This window comes from Pipra filicauda, unplaced genomic scaffold (genome assembly GCF_003945595.2).
Source record: "Pipra filicauda isolate LSUMZ 115617 unplaced genomic scaffold, ASM394559v2 scaffold106_size2291244_pilon, whole genome shotgun sequence".
NCBI classification, from domain to species: Eukaryota; Metazoa; Chordata; class Aves; order Passeriformes; family Pipridae; genus Pipra; species Pipra filicauda.
The window spans coordinates 200,193-220,755 of record NW_024103507.1 but is presented as its reverse complement, the minus strand read 5'-3'; the positions used below and the strand labels follow the sequence as shown (position 1 = coordinate 220,755).

At 39.3% G+C, this 20,563-nt stretch overlaps 2 protein-coding genes across 2 annotated transcripts; both read left to right on the top strand.

Moving 5' to 3' along the window:
• Nucleotides 1-4,500: 4,500 nt before the first annotated feature.
• CALHM4 (calcium homeostasis modulator family member 4) lies at nucleotides 4,501-6,227 on the top strand. Its single transcript, XM_027745355.2, has 2 exons — nucleotides 4,501-5,058; nucleotides 5,823-6,227. Exons 1-2 carry the CDS (start codon nucleotides 4,501-4,503, stop codon nucleotides 6,225-6,227), a joined length of 963 nt encoding a protein of 320 aa, XP_027601156.1.
• A 2,350-nt stretch (nucleotides 6,228-8,577) lies between these two features.
• RWDD1 (RWD domain containing 1) lies at nucleotides 8,578-19,925 on the top strand. The gene is made up of 7 exons (XM_027745360.2): nucleotides 8,578-8,743; nucleotides 10,415-10,480; nucleotides 11,732-11,862; nucleotides 12,862-13,005; nucleotides 13,867-13,999; nucleotides 15,655-15,717; nucleotides 17,451-19,925. Exons 1-7 carry the CDS (start codon nucleotides 8,671-8,673, stop codon nucleotides 17,561-17,563), a joined length of 723 nt encoding a protein of 240 aa, XP_027601161.1. The 5' UTR covers nucleotides 8,578-8,670; the 3' UTR covers nucleotides 17,564-19,925.
• Nucleotides 19,926-20,563: the final 638 nt, after the last annotated feature.

The window sequence follows — 20,563 nt, the reverse complement described above, 5'->3', positions numbered from 1 at the left end:
CATTCTTAGCCTGTTATGGCCCCTATTTGTAAATATCCTTGCTATGAACATCCAGGCTTATTTTGCCTGTTTTCCTCTGTAGTAAATTTGGCCTATATCGTTAGCTTATATTTGCAATAAATTTCAACTATTGTCACAGGTGAATTTAGAAATTAATCAGATAGCTGTCATTCCTTATAGGACTTACTTGCACATGTAGTCTCACTGAGCCCTCTCAGGAAAGGAAGGAATAATATATGGCCTCGTCTGAATGTCATGCTGTTACTAAATTTATATTAATTAATAGATTCAATGTTAGAGTAAAAATACATATATTTACTACTCCAGATACACGGAAAGCATTCAGATGTGATTTTTTTTTTTTTTTGGCAGGTGTTTTTCTGGCCCTGTAAAATCCTACTCCATTTTATAGGTGAAACTATTGTAGGTACTTCCCACATCTAAATTTAAATAAATTTTAAAAGCCAGACATTGCAATTATCTAGATAGTTACTTGCATTTCTAAATTGAGTCTGAGATGGGTTGGTTTCTCCAATTGTCCCCAGCTGGCAAAAAGCATCAAATACGTCTCACATTGCAAGTCATCCCATATTCCACAAGAAAGTGTACTGCACTGCATTTTAAAAAAACTGTAAAAGATTATCATTGCCATCATTTAACTTCAGTGAGGCCATTGAAAAGCACTTAAGGCTACCCATAAATGACAACCATTTTATTTATATGGTTCTGAATATGTGGATGAATTACTTCAGCCTGCATTATTAATACTATAATAATGAAGGAACACTGTGAACCAGACAGTGCAATGTATCATAAGGACACATCATTATTCTTTGAAAATACATATGTGCACACATGTAAATTCCCACACCAGTTCTTATACTCAAATCCCAGTTTGGCTGCTGCTTTGTCAATGTTTCTGAACAAAGCAATGCTGTTGCTGCCTCCTTGCCTGCAGAAGCATTTTCAGTGTGACCTGCTGAAACTTCTTTGGTTATAGGTTACGCCTCTCAGGAACTGTTTTCAAGAGGGTGTTTTGGGATTTTAGTGCCTACTTTCTGCTGAAACTCTCTGCAGGCACCAGAAATGTCATATAAATTTACCTTTAAAGCACAGGTAAATTCTGAAGCAATATATGTAAGCTAAACAAAAAAATCATTAACTGGTTTCTATTCTTCCCTTAAAGCTTATTATTTTTCTCATCGGTGCTGGTCCTAATTAAAGGGAGAGGACCTTCTTCCTTAACCAAGCCGAAGAGACCATGAAAATGACTTGGCAGCCTGAATCCCACCTGTGAATTGGCAGAACATAGGACATGGACAGTGCTCCCCTCAGCTCCCAAAGGAAATCTGTCAGGCAGGCACTTTCACAGCATGCTTTCTAACATGCACAGGCAGGCTTGACATCCATGCAAAAGAGAACTCAAAATGCACCTAGAGGGGCCACAGAACATCAGCCTTTAGGCTGCTAATTTAGCAATGAAAACACATGAACAGGACCAGAGACCAGGGTTCAGTCTCCTCCTCCTCCAAACTTCACAAGAAGCCCTTCAGACGGAAAACAGAAGAACACTTCACTTTCTCCCTACATTTTTCTGGCCAGTAGATTACAAAATCCTAATCATTTTCTGATCCAATAAGTATCAAAATCCTCTCTGTGGGGAAACTAAGTGCAACTGGTAGAACGGGAAAGCTGGAAAACACAGCTTCTTTGCACCACAGTCACATCACATTACTAATAATAACTGAGATTTTGGAAGAAAGAGATGAGTGAGTTTTTAGTAGATCAGGTGGAGAAGGGGGCTGAAATCAATCTCTACCTTCTGCCATGGTTGCTTTATTTCAATAAAAAGAAAACGAGAATAAAACTTGTTTGCTGTGTATGGGAGGATAGGAAGGCATAATATGTCTTCCAATAACCATGTTTAAAACAAAAAAGACAAATCATTCTCAGTTCTTAAAAAAAAAAAATCAATTTTTCTCATAAGTGAGATTACTGGCAGTGAGTTCAAGCTGACAGAGCCCTGCAATATGACAAGCAAAACCATGGCTAAGGTTTACTCATGCATCCTATTTGTCTCAGATGTCAGATGTAAGCATCTCTTTGCCTCAGAGGCCAGCTGGCTGGCACCTCAGGTAGTGCTGTTTCAGATTGCATTCAGTCCTAACTCTTCCCGGGAATCAAATAAAGAGCCTAAATGTCTACCCCAGGACTCTGGGTTCCTCTGCAAACGCAAGTACTTAAAAGTCTGATGTGCCGCCCAAGCTCTTAATTGGATTCAACCCTATAATTTCTACCATAATGGGATGACCCAGCAGGATCACTTACAGCAGAGCACGAAAGCAAGTGCCAAAGAAGTGAAAATGCAGAAGTGCAAAGTTGTAGTATTGATTGTTTAAATTACCTCATTCAACAGCCTTAGGCTGACTATGAATATTTCAGTATTGTACACCATTTCAGTTTCACATCTAATGTGTTTCTGGAGTAAACAAGTGATGCTTGGGAAAGCCTTCCTTCCTTATAAACAAAATAAGACAAGGGTTCCCAAAGAAAACTCAGAAGCAGTCAATCAGAGATTTTAAAACAAACTGAGGCATAATGGAAGACTCATTAAACATATCTTCAAAATAATTCTGTAATAGCCTAATGGGTTTATTTCACTGATTTTTTTTTTTCAAAATACAATGCCACTAGTACAAAAAAATAGTTGAAAATCCTGTCATACTGAAAGAAAATTAAGGTTCAAAATGGCAATGATTACACAGCACGGGGATTTTGTTGTGCTACTGCACTGTCCAAACACCTAAACACTTAACAACAAGCTCCAGAAAAGCTGTGGCAAAGTGCTGCTGGATGTTTCAGCATGTTTCTCTATTGCTTTTAATTTTGTGCAATGGTGTCACATTGTTTGAGAACCAGTTACTGGCAAAGACCTCTTTCACAGATGGTGAGTGGGGATGACACAAGCAGGTGTCTGCCCTAGCAGAGAACTGGAGGAACAAGGTCTTGCCTAGAGAACCAGCAAGGCATGTATAACATGACATCCATATGTATAACAGCTGAGAGAGTGTCTCTGCCATCCAAGCAGACACCATGGGTGCTAAAACTACTGTTTGAGATAAAACTTATTATTAGCAACCCTCTATGTAAGGGGAGGAAAGAGGCTGTGCAGACAGACACTATTATATCATACAATCAAGTCCGCACATGCCGGAGACAGAGATCTGTAATGGGAAGACAATTTTCCCCATAGACTTTCTGGCTGAATTTCGCTTTCTGTTCTTGGTAAAAATGTTTATATTACAGACAGTTGACTTCTCAGTACTTAAACAGAAGTATTTGCATAGTCAGATCAGCCTAGGTTATGCCATGTATAGAACTACTGGATAGCATGACCATAGAAAAAGTGCAATCCAGAGGAAATCATACAGAGTAAAATGTTCTAAATTTTTCAGGCCTCTACTTAAGGCTTGGTTTGTGACCAATGCCCAGAGCCCAGACTATATATATGAATATCCAGAAACCAGTTCTGGAAATGCTTAATTGAAAAATTTCTATCTCTCTCAGCCCACAGAATGGGACTGACCATACTTATAAAAAAATCTTAAAACTTGTAATCGCAAGTATACTACATAAATGCCAGCTGGCTTGACACTGTGTGAAGTGAATAGCAGATTATACATTACAAAAAAACCCCAAAGCCCAGAACACCCACCTTTCCAAAGGAAACCAACACTATCAGGAAAAGACATATGCTCGCTTCTTGCCACCTACAGGTGAAACACTAAAATCCTCGTAGTTCAGCAGATAATTATGTGTCAGACTCCAGTTTGGAGAGCAAATTGCCCCAGAACTGACATTAAATACAAACAGCACAGGGATTCCAAATGTTGTGCCACTTATGGAATATTTTATGGGTTTATTTTAAAGTGGAAGCATTTTAAATTTTAAATACTTCATTTTTTTTATTATCAGTCCAGTTGCCAAGTCTTTCTTTGTTTGTTCTTTTAGGGAGAACAGCTGAAAAGATCTCTTATCCCTTTTTCTTTTGTGTCCTAGTCTCATGCCATGTTCCTGCTAATTACTGTTGATTAGCAAACAGCTTGGCAATTAATCCTGGCAAGTTAGTCATCAGTTTGATAGCACTGCACTTCATCCGAAAGGTAGGGGGAATTTATTGTTAGTTTCAGACAATTAGCAAGGGGCTGGCAGAGCTCACAATTGCCTAAAAGCTCAGTGTTCCACAACTGCTGAGATAAATTACTGAATCAATTAAATCACATCAGTGGATGTCTGCAAGCATATTTAAAGCTAGCAAACAAGCTACTGAGAATTAGTGGGAGGAGAAAGACTAGCAGGAGGTTTCTTTGTTGTTGTGTTTGGTGGTGTTTTTCTTAAGCTGTTGGAGTTTGTTCTGTTCTGCCATTAACATTAGTTAAATATAGCTAAAAGCTGGTGTTGACTTAAAGCAAAATAATCTGGTAAAGAGTAAGAACTAAAATGACTTTCCTTCCAAAGTGGTTAACTTTTCTGAAAGGCAAAGAAGTTGTTATTGCTAATGCTATAATTGCAATACTGACAATTGGTGGGCAGCAGCTTTTCTCTTTTTTCACGTTCAGCTGTCCCTGTCACGTTGGACAGAACCTTATTTATGGGCTGGCTTTCCTAGGAGTTCCTGCACTGATCCTTCTGATTGTTGGCTATGCCCTGAATAACCAGACTTGGAGGCTGGTTACAGGCAAAAGATCTCATTTTGAGAAGGTGACTATATCAAACCGGTTCCTGAAATGCAAATTGATCTGCTTTGTCCTGTGTAGCATCACTGGGAGAGCACTGGTTGCTCCAGTAACATGGCTAGCAGTCACCCTGATAAATGGCTCATATTATGTCTGTGCTGTGAGTGAGTATGTCCCCACGTATTATTATGGAGCTAATCCTAATGTTACTGCTAGTGAACACAGAAGGATACTGGCTACATTTCCATGCAGTCAGTTAGTTCCACCAGAGATGACCCGGGCAAGAGATGAAGTGATTCTCCTACTCCGATACCAGTCACAAGTGAGTAACTCATGTTGTTTCTGTTGCCTCTGAACCTAATGATGAGAGGTAGAGTTAATTCAGCAGACAAAGGGTTAGGATAGAACAAGATCAGTGCCTTGTGTCCTGAGTGCAAAATCTCTGTGTGTTTTGAAGCCTGCTTTTTTTTCTTCTAAGTGGAACTGAATTTTAGGTATATAAATTACTATGTCTCGTTGTTCCACTTGTTACCTGCTATGAGAGGATATATTCTTCCTTGTGTAGTATCCTGAAAAGTACTATCAAGTAAAACAAATGAAAGGCAAAGAGCCAGGGAGGGTATGAAGTTTCTTCATTAAAGCATAAGAAATGTGTGGCTAAGGGGCTCAGGCTATGGGAGTTTCATGGGAACCAAGATCAGACTCGATTCTAAAAGTTTACATACTGGGTAAATAATGGGGTGAACATAAAGTTGACACTTCAGAGAAAACTGGTTTTAAACAGGCCATAAGGTAATACAGTCTAGAAGTCATGTGGCTTCTCTTCTAACAACAACAGCTCTTAGAGCAATATACTTAAAGTTATATAACAGAACTTTCTTAAACTTCACAAGAACAAGTGACTTTACTACACAGCTGCCTCCAGTAGGCATAGACTGTGTTTGGTGGCAACAGACTTTTTCCAGGCTTATACCTTGTTAACATTATTACTTAGAAAAAGCAAGTAAAGATCCCATGGATTTTCTGGTGCTCAGAAGTTACCACTGTATTTTCAGCTGTAACAGTTCTTTTCTTTTTCTTTGTAAGGTGGCTGGCTGGCTTCTGATTGCTGTGGTAGTCATCACTGTCTTCCTGTCTTACTGCCTGGCAAGCTGTTTCTCCCCACTCAGCTTTCTACATCTCAGATACTGGAGCAGCTATGTCCACAATGAGCAGGAGCTCTTTGATGAGGCGACGGAGCAGCACTCCAGGCTCTACGCCATGCAGCATGTAAGGAAGTTTTTTGGCTTTGTCCCAGGAAGTGAAAATGTAAAGGAAATTCGCATCCCATCTCTCAGAGAGTGGCAAGCCATTTCTGGACTGGCCTTTCTAAAACAAGTGGATGAGGAGCACTATGATTATAGTCTCCTCCATGACTGGGCACTCAAGGAACGTGCAAATGGAAAATACTTGAAGACTGATGAAGACCCTTTGATCAAAACACAGCTCTGAGGATCCAAGCCACCACAACACCTTGCAGAAATGCAGGACCCTGTCTAACTCTATCAGACTTGAGCTGCTCTGGAACTTTCCAATGCATTATTACATTGATATATAAAGTATGTGAGCAAGTACATCTTGTTAATGTAGTCCTTTAGCACACACTTACAGATGCCTTTACTGATGGCATCTGACTCCTATGGGATGTGATCTATGTCTAGATTAGGGTGGGCTGTTTCAAGCTGCAGCTCTCTGCTTTCTAATAGTTATGCTAAAAGGATAAATATGTACTGGGAAAGTTATTTGCAGATGCTTTTTTAAAAATTTTTTTCTTCCCATTAAAAAGATTTTTAATAGCTTTGACTGGATCCTCTGAGTTAGTGCATTCTGTATAGAGCAAAAGCAGCGATTCAGCTTTTTTCTTAATGAGCCCAAGCAGAAATTACTTATGTCTCCTCTTCCACTTTTTTTTGTATTGTATGAATAAACTACACTGAGCTAACTAACTACAAGCGAAGTCTGTGGCTACAGGAGCACAGAAGAAACATAGGGGAAATCTTATTGTCAAAGGCTGAGTCTAGATACAATGATGAGAGAACTTTCAATTCTGGTAAGGAGAGAAAATTCCCACTGAGGCAGAGGATGGAGGTGTCTAACATGGAGCAGCAAACACTTGACATTTGGTAAACCGAGTTGAAAGGTGTTCTGGCTGAAAGCAGTAGCAAGATCAGTCTCATTTTTAGAAACACCTCAAAATCTCTAAGGTGTTTATGTGCTTGCCCACTGTACAAATAGCAAATCAGGATAGGAAAAAAAATCTCCCTTTGTGCAGTAAGGTTTGCTTTGCCTGCAAAGATCTTGTAATTTAGACATACCACTGGGCCTATGAATGTTATTGTGATTAAAAATTATTGAATTTAGTGAAAGAAGGATTAGTGATGTTTTTGTGTTAATTCAGTGTGGTATGATGTGATGTTACTCATCTCCTCTCTAACTCCTTGTGCAAATGTTTCTAACTCTAAAAGGGGTTGGGGGGAAATGCATACCATAATTTTTCTTAATGCTTCCTGTATTGCCTTGTAATGTACATATACACATGTTGTATGCTCTGAAGCTATATGCTAAACTATGGGATGCTATCTGTTATTAATAAATGACCCCTGGTGGTTGAGGAGGAGAAATATAATTATTTGGTATGTTTTACTAGAAAATGTAAGAGCCAGAAGTAAGTTAAATTGCAGATCTTGGTAAATATGTATGGTCTTGGAGATTTAAACTTCTAAACAAAAGCAAGCATTTTAGCAAATGCAAACCATGTATTTGTTGAATAACTGGAAACTAGGCATATTTTACATCACTTTACATCATTCATTTGAACCCTAAGCTTTTGCATACGTAGTGGGTTGACCCTGACTGGACAACAGGTGCCCACCAAAGCTCCTCTGTCACTCCCCTCCTCAGCTGGATAGGGGAGAGAGAGAATATAAAGGAATTCTCATGGTTTGTGATAAGGACAGGGAGAGATCACTCACCGTTTACTGTCACAGGCAAAATACATTCCACTTGGAGAAATTATTTTATTACCAATCAACTCAGAGTAAGACAATGAGAAATAAAAATTACAGTACATTTGCCCCCTGCCTTCCTTCTTCCTGGGCTCACCTTCACTCACAAATTTTCTACCTCCTCCTCCTCCCAGCAATACAGGGGCAGGGTGAAGGAGGGTTGCGGGCAGTTCATCACATGTCTCTGCTGTTCCTTCCTCCTCAGGGGAGGGCTTCTCACATTCTTCCCCTGCTCCAGTGTGTGATACCTCCCAATGCAGAGAGTCCTCCACCAGCACCTTCCACTTTCTGGCAGAAATGGCATTCAACTGCCTTCACGGTACCCTTCTGTGATACCTAGAGCATCGGTTTTGAATCCTCTTCAGTTTGCTGATCCCTGTAAGTTTTCAATGGAAGAACGTCCAAGAGTGAATACCTGCCTAACAGCAATGTGCTCTTTATAGCGACCCTGAAGCTGCGGGGAAGCAGCGCACGTGTGGAGCGGAGCATGGCAGAAGGATTCCTCCTGCACGTCAGGTACAGGCGGGCAAACACGCCCAGCCAGCTCAGCCCGGAGCTGAACGCCGAGCAGCAACTGCTGGAATTTGCTGAGCAGAGGGCACCGCACCTTATGCCTCCCCGATGATGAAGAGGATCCAGGCCGGCTCCCCGCGCCTTCACCGCCGCCTTTCGCCCGGCCCAGCGATGGCAGCAGCATCCGACGCCCCGCCTCCCTCCCTCCCTGCCCTGCAGCCCAAAGGCATCCAGCGCCGAGCGCGAGCGCTAGGCATGCTAGGAAGGGAAGGCAGCAGGCGGGGAGGACGCAGGCGCGGGCGGGCGGGGAGCGGCTGCGGGTCGGGGTCGCTGCGGGGCCGGCGGCCCATGGCCGTGGGCGGCGGCGGCGGGCGACGATGACGGACTACAGCGAGGAGCAGCGCAACGAGCTGGAGGCTCTGGAGTCCATCTACCCGGACTCGTTCACGGGTGAGCCGCGGCGGGGCCGCGCCGTGCCGGCGGGACGGGCGGGAGGCCGCGCCGAGGCTGCCCCGGGGCTCCCGAGCCCCCCAGCCTGGGTGGCTTTTTCGGGCTTTTTGTTTGCTTTCCCTGGGGAGGAAAAGCAAAGCACTCGATGGCTCCCGTCGCCAGGTAGGTGCCGGTGCGGTGCGCGGCGCTGCCTCTGCCGCGTTTGGCGCCGTGGCACAGCTGCCCAGCGTGGGTACCCGCTCCTCTATCCCAGCCCGGGCTGTGGCGGGCGGAAGGATGCCCTTTGGAGAAACCTTTCAAAAGATGCGGCCCTAGATGGCAGTTGGGGAATTGGCTTGTGTGCCGACTGGTTTTCCTTTTCGGTAATAGCTTGTCACGACCGTGTAGCACGGGGTGTTTTGGGGTACGTAAAGATGTTGTTTTCTCTGTAAATGTCCTCAGCCAGTACTTACCTTATTCTGTTGCTGTCTTGTGGTGGAAAAAAGGAAAGCTTTAGTTCCTTGGTGGAGTATGTTGTATTACTGAAACTTTTGTAGGATGGATACGTTGGTTCATCAGTTTTCCAGGACTTCCAAGTTACCATCAAACAATTAAGAGTATCTACCATGTTAGCTATTCCAACATGGTTTATGTTGCTCAGTATCCAAAGAATTTTAACAGTGGAAAAAACAGGGCATTTTCAGTTCCCTTCCTGCACAGTATCTACTCTGCCCGAAGTCCCACAGTATCTTATTTGAAAGCAACTTCATCACACAGCTGTTTGTCCATTGCTTCAATCTGAAAATCTTTTTGGTTCTTCAGTTTTATGTTAAAGATTAGTTAAAGATATGTAAATTGATCTCTGCTTACTCCACAGTTATTGTTCATTCATGTAATGCTTTTATGCCCAAGAGAAGAAGAGGAAACAAAGATAGCAGTAGTACATTAGCAATTAGGTAAAATTCACATAATACTTTGAGAGAATGTATACTAGTTTGGGCATAGGTTGTAACAGTGATACAGAGCAATCCTTATGTGAGAATATGATCTGCAACCCACAATTGTGCAATGAGGTTTTCAGCCTCACACAGATCATAGCGCTTGCATTCTGTGCGTCTCCACAGGAGCCACTTTTTGTCTGTCTTCTAGCTGCCTAATTTACACATTCTAGTACATTACTGGGGTAGTACAGTCTTGAAGGAAAACCCTTCTTTTTTTGTTTTAAGAAGCGTTTTTTACATTAAGCTGTCCTAAATATAGGTGCAGACATACTGTAAAAATAGTCCGGGGTCAAGAGTACACTGGGTGCTCATCACATATATCTGGCGCAGTAAAGCAAATTAGCTTTGGGAGCTTTCTGAACACATTCCAGGCACTAGCAGAAATCATTTGATGGTAGGTAGATTTGTGCTTTCTGGAAAAGTGAAACTGCCAGAAAAGAAAGTTTTCCAAGGGAGAAATTTCTTGATATTTTTGGTGTTATATGTGCTCATTCAAAGAGTACTCCAGGCATCACATCATGTGGAAAGTAGCTGTTAATGGAAAAGTATTTATTAATAAGGTAAAAAGGCCTTTAACACTGTATCAAGAGCTTCCTTTCTTCATTAGTCCTTGACAAGTTTTAGTGATGTGAAGAAGTGGTTGTCTGATTTAAGGACTCTCTCACTGACTTTTTTTTTTTCCTTTGAACAGTATTGTCAGAAAAGCCAACAACTTTCACGATCACTGTGACGTCTGAAGCTGGAGAAAATGATGAAAGTAAGTTGGTCGTGTCTTAAACATATATAGGAGGAGTTTCTTTGTAGGCCTAATTCTATCACCAAAAACTATGTGTACCTCCATTTAAGTCCTCTTAAGGGCCTGATACAGCAAACACTCCTCAGCAAATGAAGTTCAGGGATTTTGGTGGTCCTTGTTTAGTTTACAGAAGTGTGAATGCTAGGACTGCTTTCTGCTGAATCTCAAAGGCTTTGTAGCGTATCTTCAAAAAGTATGGGTTATCATCATCCTTGTAGCAGCTTACAGCCATGTGAGGGGATTTTTTTCCTAGCAACTCTATGTATGCCAGCCACAAGGGAGAGTTGAGTTTGTGGGCTCTGAATGTGCAGCCCTTAAGGAACAGTTCCAGAGCAGAGGGCTGTGGGTCCCGAGTCACTGTGTATTTCTTGGGTGTCCACAATTGCATGGGCATGATGTAAGCAAGCCTTGCTCCAAGCAGGTTTGGAAGCTGCTATTCTGGGTTACTGTAACAGAAGGAATAAACTGGTGCTGTCTTATTAAGTTTTAAAGGAGCAAGTCCTGCTTGGAGCAGGTGTCTGTGTTGAAGAGACTGCTGGGCTGCCAAGAACTGTGAGTCTGGAACTAAAGGAAAGCTTCTCCCTGGTATTCTGGGAGGATGTGTAAAAGGACCTTGATTTTCTTCTACTTGTTTCCATGTTATCCTGGCTCTGGGCAGCTTCAGCTTGAATGTGTTTTCCTTAGGTGGTTCTTTGCTTAATACCTCCTACTGGACATAGTGTTTTTGTCATGAGATTTATGGGGAACTTTGGAACCCAACACAGAGATTGATACTCCAACTAGGCACACAGAATTTAAAGTACTAATATGTTGAGATTCTCTTTAGGTCTACTGTTAGGACTCTTCACCATTTTCCAGCTTTAAGTAGAATATGAGGGAGAAGAGATTACTGCTCTGGTATATGCCATACCACAGAAGGTTTTCCAGTCTTCCTAAAGACCTTTCAGACATGAAAGGTCCTAAAGACCTTTCAGACATGAATAGGTTATAATAGTTTGTGCAAGTGTAAACTTTTTCATAATCTTAATTTCTCAGAACTTGTGGTTTATGTTTAAATCTGTTCATATTATTTTAACATCTGTGTAAGAAGACTGCTTTTAAGGCAAGAATATTTTATATTTTATAATCTTTAGACTGTCGATACAATAGAAAAATATACAATAAATTTATATAGAGTTACTACCATAACAGTGTATGTTTTTTATCTTGTAGCTGTCCAAACAACCCTTAAATTTACCTATAGAGAAAAATACCCTGATGAAACTCCACTTTATGAAATTGTCTCACAGGAGAATCTTGATGATAATGATGTCACAGACATTATAAAACTGCTAGAGCAGCAGGTAAGGAAAATGGAATATCTTGATACAGCTTGATATCACTTTGCACTTTAGGCAGAACTTCTCTCTCAAATCAGTTGTTTTCTGAGGTATGTGCTACTGATCTGAAGCCTATTCCATACTATAGAGACTGACTGTGAGGTTTGAGTTTGATAAATGACATTATTGAGGTAAACTGTGGTAATGAGGTAAAATATGGGGCTAATTCAGTGTGTACGATAATGAAATGGAAGTGCACTAGAGCCTCCCCTCATTTGCAGTTCTATCTTAAGGTGAATTTGTTTAACTGTACATGTAGTATTTACGAAAATAAGCCAATTCAGTTTTATTTGGAAATATTGAAAAATGCCACATTGATGCTTGATTCTCTTTAATAATGTAACTGTTTGGGTGGTGGGGGTGGATCTCTTCAACCTTTGGGACCAGTGAGAGTGCATCATGAAGGAATGAGAAGGAAACCCTTCTTTGGTTTCAGGAATTCCTGACAAGTCCTCCCTGCCCTAAAATTGACGTAATATGTTCAGTAGGCTTTCTTTCATTTCACTTTACTTCGTATGACCTTCCATCAACTGATGTTTTTTGGTTTTCCTGGGAAACTGTCTCACTTCAAAGGAGCATGTAATAGGATTAAGGAATAAACCTACAGGAGAGGTTCTGAGTGACTCTTGTCTCTTATGATTTATAATACTCAAATTTTAGAGTTGTATTTCTACTACATATTTTATTTTGTTCATGAAAAAGCTTTCCACATGTCTATAATGTGTTGACAACCTGAACAAAGGTGTTCAGCTTTGTGTTTTGCTGCACACCCATGTGGGGATTACTAACTGAATTAAATGGCCAATTGATTTGGATTTTACAGCAAGCTTTTGAGACTGGTGCAGAATGCATCAGCTGTGCTGTCTTCATTTGCACAGCATCCTGCTTTCTAAATGCACTTATGCATTCATCTGCTGAAGGCTTGAGGTTCTTCTGTTTGAAGTTGCCTTCTTTGTCTTGTAGGCAGAAGAAAATTTAGGAATGGTAATGATCTTCACTCTAGTCTCAGCAGTACAGGAGAAATTAAATGAAATAGTGGATCAAATAAAAACACGAAGAGAAGAGGAGAAGAAACAGAAAGAAAGAGAAGCAGAAGAAGAAGAGAAAGTATGTAAAATAATGTTTTCATATAAAAAGACTCCCTGCTTTCTTAGAATGTGTGGGTTTGAAGCAGGAGCAGTGTGGTAGCATTACTTCCTAAGGAAGGGGCAGGGATTTTTCCCAAATGAAGTCAAAGTTGCTGTAAACAGGTTTTTGCCTGAAGAAGCAAGAGGGGATGGGAAGCAAGAAAGGCTAGTATATGTCGTGCTGCGCACAGACTCTATGGTTTGAGGAAGGCTCTCTTCCTTGGTAAACTGAGTGGATAGGGTGGAAGCAGTGGGACCAGTCTTCAGCACTGGTTTGTCCTCCTTGTACGTGTCCATTCAATCAAGCACTGTAGAATTGGTTTCCAATTCATGGAATATGCCATTGTAAGTCCAACTAATGAGTCTTCACTTACTTCCTGAGAAATAGCTAGAGGGTGATGGGACTTGGAAGGTTTAGTATTTCTGAAAATGGCTGAGAAACAATGATCCTTTTTTTCTGTTTTAACAACATAAAAGAGTTAGTGTATTTTAATGGTAAATATTTAAGTGTAGATTGCACTTAAGGGTTGATAAGAAGTGCTGCCTACTTATAGATAACTTGTATTAGTGATGCATTTTGAACTATTGCACTCTAAGGTCCAAAAGTAGTATGCAGGGTTTTTCCAGGAGAGTTTCCACCTCAGTATAGTTCTCTGAAGGGAGTCTCATGACAGAAAAAAAGTGTGGTTTTTGTCTGTTCTCAGAGTTAGGATTATTTTCTCAGAATATTTGACAGTAAGCAATGCTTTTGGAATGTTGAAGTTTAAATAAATAAGAGAATGCTCATCTTCACCTGTAGCTTTGCAAGTTGTGTTTGCAGCCTTGTTTTCTGTTCTTTCAGCAACGTTTTCATGGCACTCCTGTTACCATTGAGAATTTCCTGAATTGGAAAGCCAAGTTCGATGCAGAACTCCTAGAAATAAAAAGGAAAAAGATGAAAGAAGAAGAACAAGCAGGCAAAAATAAATTAAGTGGTATGTTTTAATTCTGGTTATGAAATTTCTGCAATGTTACCAGACTATAATGATAAGTCTAAAAGTAATTTTTGCTATGAAAGATGATGGTAATAAATAAACTCTTAATGCAGTATCTGATTATTGCCCTCCATGTCGCTTGAAGTCTTTCTGAGTGCTGATTTTGAGCTAAATAGAAAGCTGATAAATACAAGATTTCTGTTGAAATCATTAAGATTTCCAAACTGTGTGTTTAAGCCAGTATACCACTTGGAGCTGCTGCTATCAGACAGAAATAGTTGGGGTTTGTTAAGCAACAGGACAAATCTACATCAACAGTTTACTGATTTGACCTTTATTACACTGGATTCTACAGTGACTTCAGATTATCTAAGCACATCTAGGAGTTTGGGATGCTGTTGCTGGACTGAAGGAACACAGTGGCTGCTGCATATGACAAACTTACAATGACTAGTGAGAATGGCTCTGATATTTTGGGGAAGAGCTTGTCCTAGCAGTGGTTTGGGGCTCTTTGTTTTGCAGATCGCAGTTCGTTCAGTAGAAAGCAAACTGTATCCAGTGAGAAAAATGTGGAGGAAATTATTTTTCTTATGAGAACGTCTAGGCAAGAATTAGATCTTGGGCATCCTCCTCTACGGTCTGCATGGCTTAGCTTCGAACTGGTTCCCCTATGATGTTGGATCTGCTTTCTAACCCGATTACCTGAGAAAGCATGACCTATGTGATTGTGCTGTATCACTGTTCTGTTTTCTCCTCATTTCTGGAGGCTTTGGAAACTTTTGGCTAGTTTTGATGAAATTTGACAAAGATGGACATGTTAATGGTAGTAAGTTTCATAAAAAGCTGTGCAGGGCAGGGGACACGCTTGATTCCTCTCGGACAGGAATGCATTTGGGAATCTGCGAAGATGAGATAACAGAAATGAGGCTTCTAGTTTTTCTGTTCTTAAAAGTATTGTTAGTAAGTTTTTTCTGTTTTCCTCTATACAAATGTAGTTTATAAAAGCTCCCCTTTACAAAACCAAAACAAGGCTTATTCTTGGATGCCAGTAGTGTAACCCCAGTATTACCAACCAGTCTTGCAAATGTACATGGAAGATGGGTGATTTACATGGAAAGAGTCCAGAGCTTTCCTTCCTGTTCCTCCCAGTCAGAAAGGGAGGATTTACTTTCCTTCACAGATGTGTGTTTGTGTTGGAGCTGGTGATTAGTGTGTGTAGATGCAAGTTCCTTTTCAAGTGAGAGGATATATGGAAACAGATGGAGGAGTCAGTTAATTTCTTTTCCAGTTCCCACAGAGAATTTCTTGTGGAATGCAAGATGATGACTATAGCAATAAGGACTGAACACAGGCTGTGGGGCAGTGTGGTGTAAATTTTTCTGCCCCCCCCATTATTAAAGCCTTAATAACATTAAAGTGACTTTAAGAAACACTGACCCATTTCACATGTAAGAGGAGGAAGCTTGTTGGCATGGATGAATCCTGGATTAATAGTCATAAAACCACAATGGGGAACTTAGAGAAACAAGCAGTTAAAAAAAAGTCTCCTAGAATTAGTTAATATGAAAAGACTGAAATACATGTGGTAACTATTGTTGCCTTAGGTTGTTTCAGAATTCTACTTGCTTATATATTATTTTTTATTTTATTTCTAGGTAAACAGCTGTTTGAAATGGATCACAACCTTGACACTTCTGACATCCAGTTCTTGGAGGATGGTAAATTTCTGTTTGTTTCCACAACTGAAAGACAATGGCTTAAAGTAGATCAAAATTCCTAAGCAAAATCTGTGGTATATTTCTGACTTAACATCTTTCCTCAGTATCACTTTTACATTGGAAGAACTTTCTGAGAAGTACTGTTTTTCAAAGTGAAGTGATTTTAAGTCTTTATAAACACAAAGGAAATCTTTTCAAAATTATAAAACATATTCATTTGCAGCTTTGAGCTTGAGTTGATCTTATTTCCATTGCTTCTATTCAAATGATTGGACTGGAAGCAAAACAAACAAAAAAAAGAAACCCAGCCAAACCCTACTTTTAGGGGTTTTTTTTTCCTGATAGCCAGCCTTCTTACCCCTGATTTAAAGCACAGATCTTGAAGTTCTGTCTCCTCTCTGAACCTCAACACCAATAGTAAACATTTTACAGGTCAAAATAAATGCTGTTTGCCTCTGTGCAATCCAGTTCTTCATGGCTTCTGCACATTTGCCTGTTATCTTGCCTAAAATATCAACCTAGTGCCAATTGAAAGTTTTGTAGGACTGTGCCAAAAAAATTTTAAACTTGGAAAATCTGTTGGAAGTAAAGCAAATAAATCTACTCATAGGCACATACCTATTTAACTTGCTGTACCACCTTTTGGTGTCCTAGTTTGAAATACATGATTTTTGAGTTAAGGCAATTCTTTTGTGCAGCCACATTGTCTACTGGTAAAACACAGTCAGAAGAGAGTCAAGTATCTTCTCTGCAAGTAACAGTTAGACAAACTATGAATGTCAGTGAGCATAAACTTGAAATGGCAGTAACGAGGGAGTTTAGTTTCTTTTAGAAGGAATAATTTAACCTTGTCTTCCTCCAAAATGTGTAAAATGAAGATGGTTTGTTGATGGCACATTTGGCTGCCTCAAGGGAGGAAGACCTCTGGGCTCTGTGCCCAAATGATTTGCGGTTAATGTATTAACTTTTAATCCTGTTGCTATTGGTGATTAAAAACTCCCGGTTTTATTGCTGTTTGCATTCTGTCGTAAATGCAAGAGGTTACTAACTGTATTGTAACATTATAACAGTGTTTAATGCTAATTTTCAGAGCATAATGGCATTATCTTTAGATAGAAATGGTTATAAAGGCTCTTTCAAATCCAGCGAAATAATAGAAACTTATTTGGTGACCAGAAGATGTCACTGTTGGTGCATGCAAATAAAATAGCAGCAGTCCTCAAGTTTTATCTGCAGATCAGCAGCACCTCTTTCAGAAGACAATGTGAAACTATGCAAAGCTTCATCTTGCTTGTCAAATTTAAATCTGAAGGCAAATATATGTATGTAGGCATATGGTGTGTAAGGAATTTTATAAACCCAACGTGTTTATTTGATTATGATAGTTGTAACTATTCCAGCTGTGAGGTCCTGAGCTCCTACTCTGGCACTTCTGGGGAGAAAGGATCTCTGCTTCTGGCAACTATAAATTTTAATTTCATTCTCCCAATGAATTCTGAGGTCCTGTGTCACGTTTCTTTTGAATGCGTTTTGTTATGAGGGGAAAAATAGCAACACTTTAGCTGTAAAAAGATAAAATGTCGTGTTTACTTTTCGGTATCTATTTGATATATAAAAAGTAAGTTAGCAGCTACCTACATTGAAGAATTAACATGAAAAAGTCTTGTGCATTTTGTTGTTCAGTTACTGTTTCCTAGTTGCATGAAAATAAATTACTTTTCTGTTCTTTACAGCTGGAAACAATGTGGAGGTTGATGAATCTTTATTCCAAGAGATGGATGATTTAGAGTTGGAGGATGAAGAGGATGACCCTGACTACAACCCTGTTAATTTAGATAGTGATTAGACTTATTTGAACTGATTCTGTCATCAGTATGGACATATGTGAGGAAAGAGGGGCAGGCAGGAAAGCCACAGCATCTGTGGTTTTAGTAATGTGTATTAGTTTTCTTTCTTCTTTTTTTTTTTAAATTTTTTTTCCAAAGAAAAAAACAAAAATATTTTAAATCCAGGGGAATGGTCTTCTGATGACTTTCACTATAAATAAATTTACTTCAATATTTCAAATGGAAAATTTGAGAAATATTGATGTGTCTGGAAATGCTTGTCTACTTTCTCTTATTTTTTTTTTCTTCCCACTTCTGTAATTGTCCTTTGAAGAGATGTGGCAACAAAGCAAGATGGAAAAATGTTACATCAAGCACGAAACACACCTGCATCTAAAGGCTGAGCAGCTGTTCTGCTGTCTTCCACCTGGAATATACATGGGCAGCTTCAGTGAATAAAAGGGATCACATACTATGCAGTTATTTATTTTTTGGTTTTTTTCCCTCCTGTGAAGTTTTTTAATATTTCAGGTCAGTTCTGATGCCCCAACCTATCACCTGTAGATAGACAGCACTAGTCACCTTTGTTGTATAGCCTTATTAAACTTTAATGGAAACCATTTCCATACAATTAGAGTAAATTTTTTGCCATCATCATGAATAATATTTTCAAAATGACTAGTTCAAGTCAGTAGGCAAAAAATCAGAATGTGATCAAGTCCTCTTAAAGTTTGGTTGATTTGTTCAGAGAGGGTTTGGATTTTTTTTTTGAATGAGTGCATCAGTGAACTTCCATAAAAAGTGAAAACCCACCCTAGAATAATCAGTTTGCTTTTAGCAACAGACTGTGTCAAAACAGTATCAGTGAGTGCACATTACAGTACCAGGACTTATAGAGTGCTTTTAGGTTTGAATGTAATGGGTGTAGTTTTAGAAGCATCTTGTTGGCAGCCTCTGAAGGTTAGGACAGCACGCAGTAGAAGCTACACATCAACTTGGGGATGTTACCCATCCTGCAGAGTTGCTTCTGGAGCTAACAGATGTTAGACTCTTCCCTTATCATCTTCAAAAAACTCCAAGCACTGCAAGAACTGTGGTGTTTAAACATGGTGTGTTTGAAACTGCATTACTAGAAGGATGATGGTATGGGTGAAGGTTTCAGAAGAGAGCTCTCCAAATAGAGATACAGGCACCTCAATGATTAAACACTATGTGCTGAATTTTAAATACTGTTAGTAGACTGCCTTAACTGTGCCAGCTTCAGTCTTTGAAGAGGGTTACACTAAAATACCACATTGCTTAGAGGAATAATAAATGTATGAATTTTAATATTTGAAAATTCCATATTCAAAATGACAAATTTAGTTCCAGAAATAATTTAATGGGGTATAAGATTCTCTGCTCATATTGCTTGAGAATATCTGTTTAGGATGATCTCCTTTAACATGTTTCAGTAGAGGTTTTTTTGGTTTCTTTTTGTATTCAAGATGAATTTCTAGTAGATAGAAATAAATGTTCAAGTACCCTGTAAATACTTTTATAAATTAACCATGTGCCTTTGTTCCTAGTCTTTTCCTTGATCTTTTTAATTTTGGCAACTAAGAACTCTAGATAAGCATCTAGGTTTCATTGATAATGTTGTATGTTTCAAAGCAATAAGCAGGATCTCTGTTCCAGCAGAGTTACCAAATAGATTAAAAATTGTGAGCTAATGTGATATTAAATCTGACTTTTCCAAAGATATGGTTGGATTGAAAACTTGATAGTTACTACATGCAGCTTCCTGTGTAATTGCTAGGATACTTTAATATGCTCTTCAGTATTGAACCTAATTTACTTCTGGTATGTCTCGATTGAGCTGCATAAAAAACCTATTTAATTCCTAAGGCTGCTTTCCATTTTCAGCTCTGTATGTTTATAACTGGCATTTTTTTCATAAAAGGAGAAAATTAGTTCTCTTTAAATTTGGACCTAATCCAAGAATGCTGTAGTCTGTGCAAAATGTGGTAATCAGAAAATTTTCCAAGTGCGTCACTGAAAAGAATAATCTACATATGAAAGAAAGTTTCTCATTAATGATATTTGTAGATTAGTGAAATTTTCTAGTCTGTTTTCACACTAACATATTTATTGGTTTTCATGCAGAGGATGTAGAGCTTAAAAAACGTTAAAATTATATAGAACAAAACATGAAAATATGTTTTCACTGTTGTATTTCAAAGCAGAGGAAATAATAAGGGTTGAAGTGACAAACAAATTGCATAAAGTCTGTTCCTCCAGGTCTTTGGAACGAGTTTCAGTGACTCAGTCTGAACTGCAGATTTGTTTAGCTTTGTTAGCAATTAACATCTGTGAAATAAAAGGGAATTTGACTGAGAGTAAGCTTGTCTATGTGTGTGTGTCTTAGTTTGCTGAAGTGGACTGAGATAAGGGTTTTTTGGCAGCAAAAGTTCAGGTGGGATATTTAAATTTGCTTACACACTTGGGATTAGATTGAAGTATTTTTACTAATTTAATAAAATCCCATTGATAAACTTTGACAGAATTACAGTAATTCAAAATCATGGCACTGTCAGCCCTTCTTGTATCTTGCTTTTAACTGCCCAATTCCAAAGCGTACACTGTGATGCACGTAGAGAGATAATATTGAGATGCAACACTAAACTATGACCAGAGCTAATATAGTTGTGAAGATGCTGAATGTCTTGAATAGTTGGTGCCTGAGCTCTATTAAAATTCAGAGGATGGTACCTACCACATCAAGATGCTGTAGGAGTACAATCTTGAGCTACAATATCTAGCTGCAAAGCCTAGGATTTTGCATCCAAATTATGGTTGCATTATTGGTATCTCTTTTTTACTTTCCTTCCTTCCATCTGATTGAAAAGATCACTGATTCTCTTATTGGAAGTTCTAAGTCAGAGGTCAGGGGATGCAGTGGTTACATAAGTCACATAAAGGTGTTTGGGGGTTTGGTATTTTTGGTTGGTTGGTTTTGGTTTTGTTTGTTTCATTCTGCT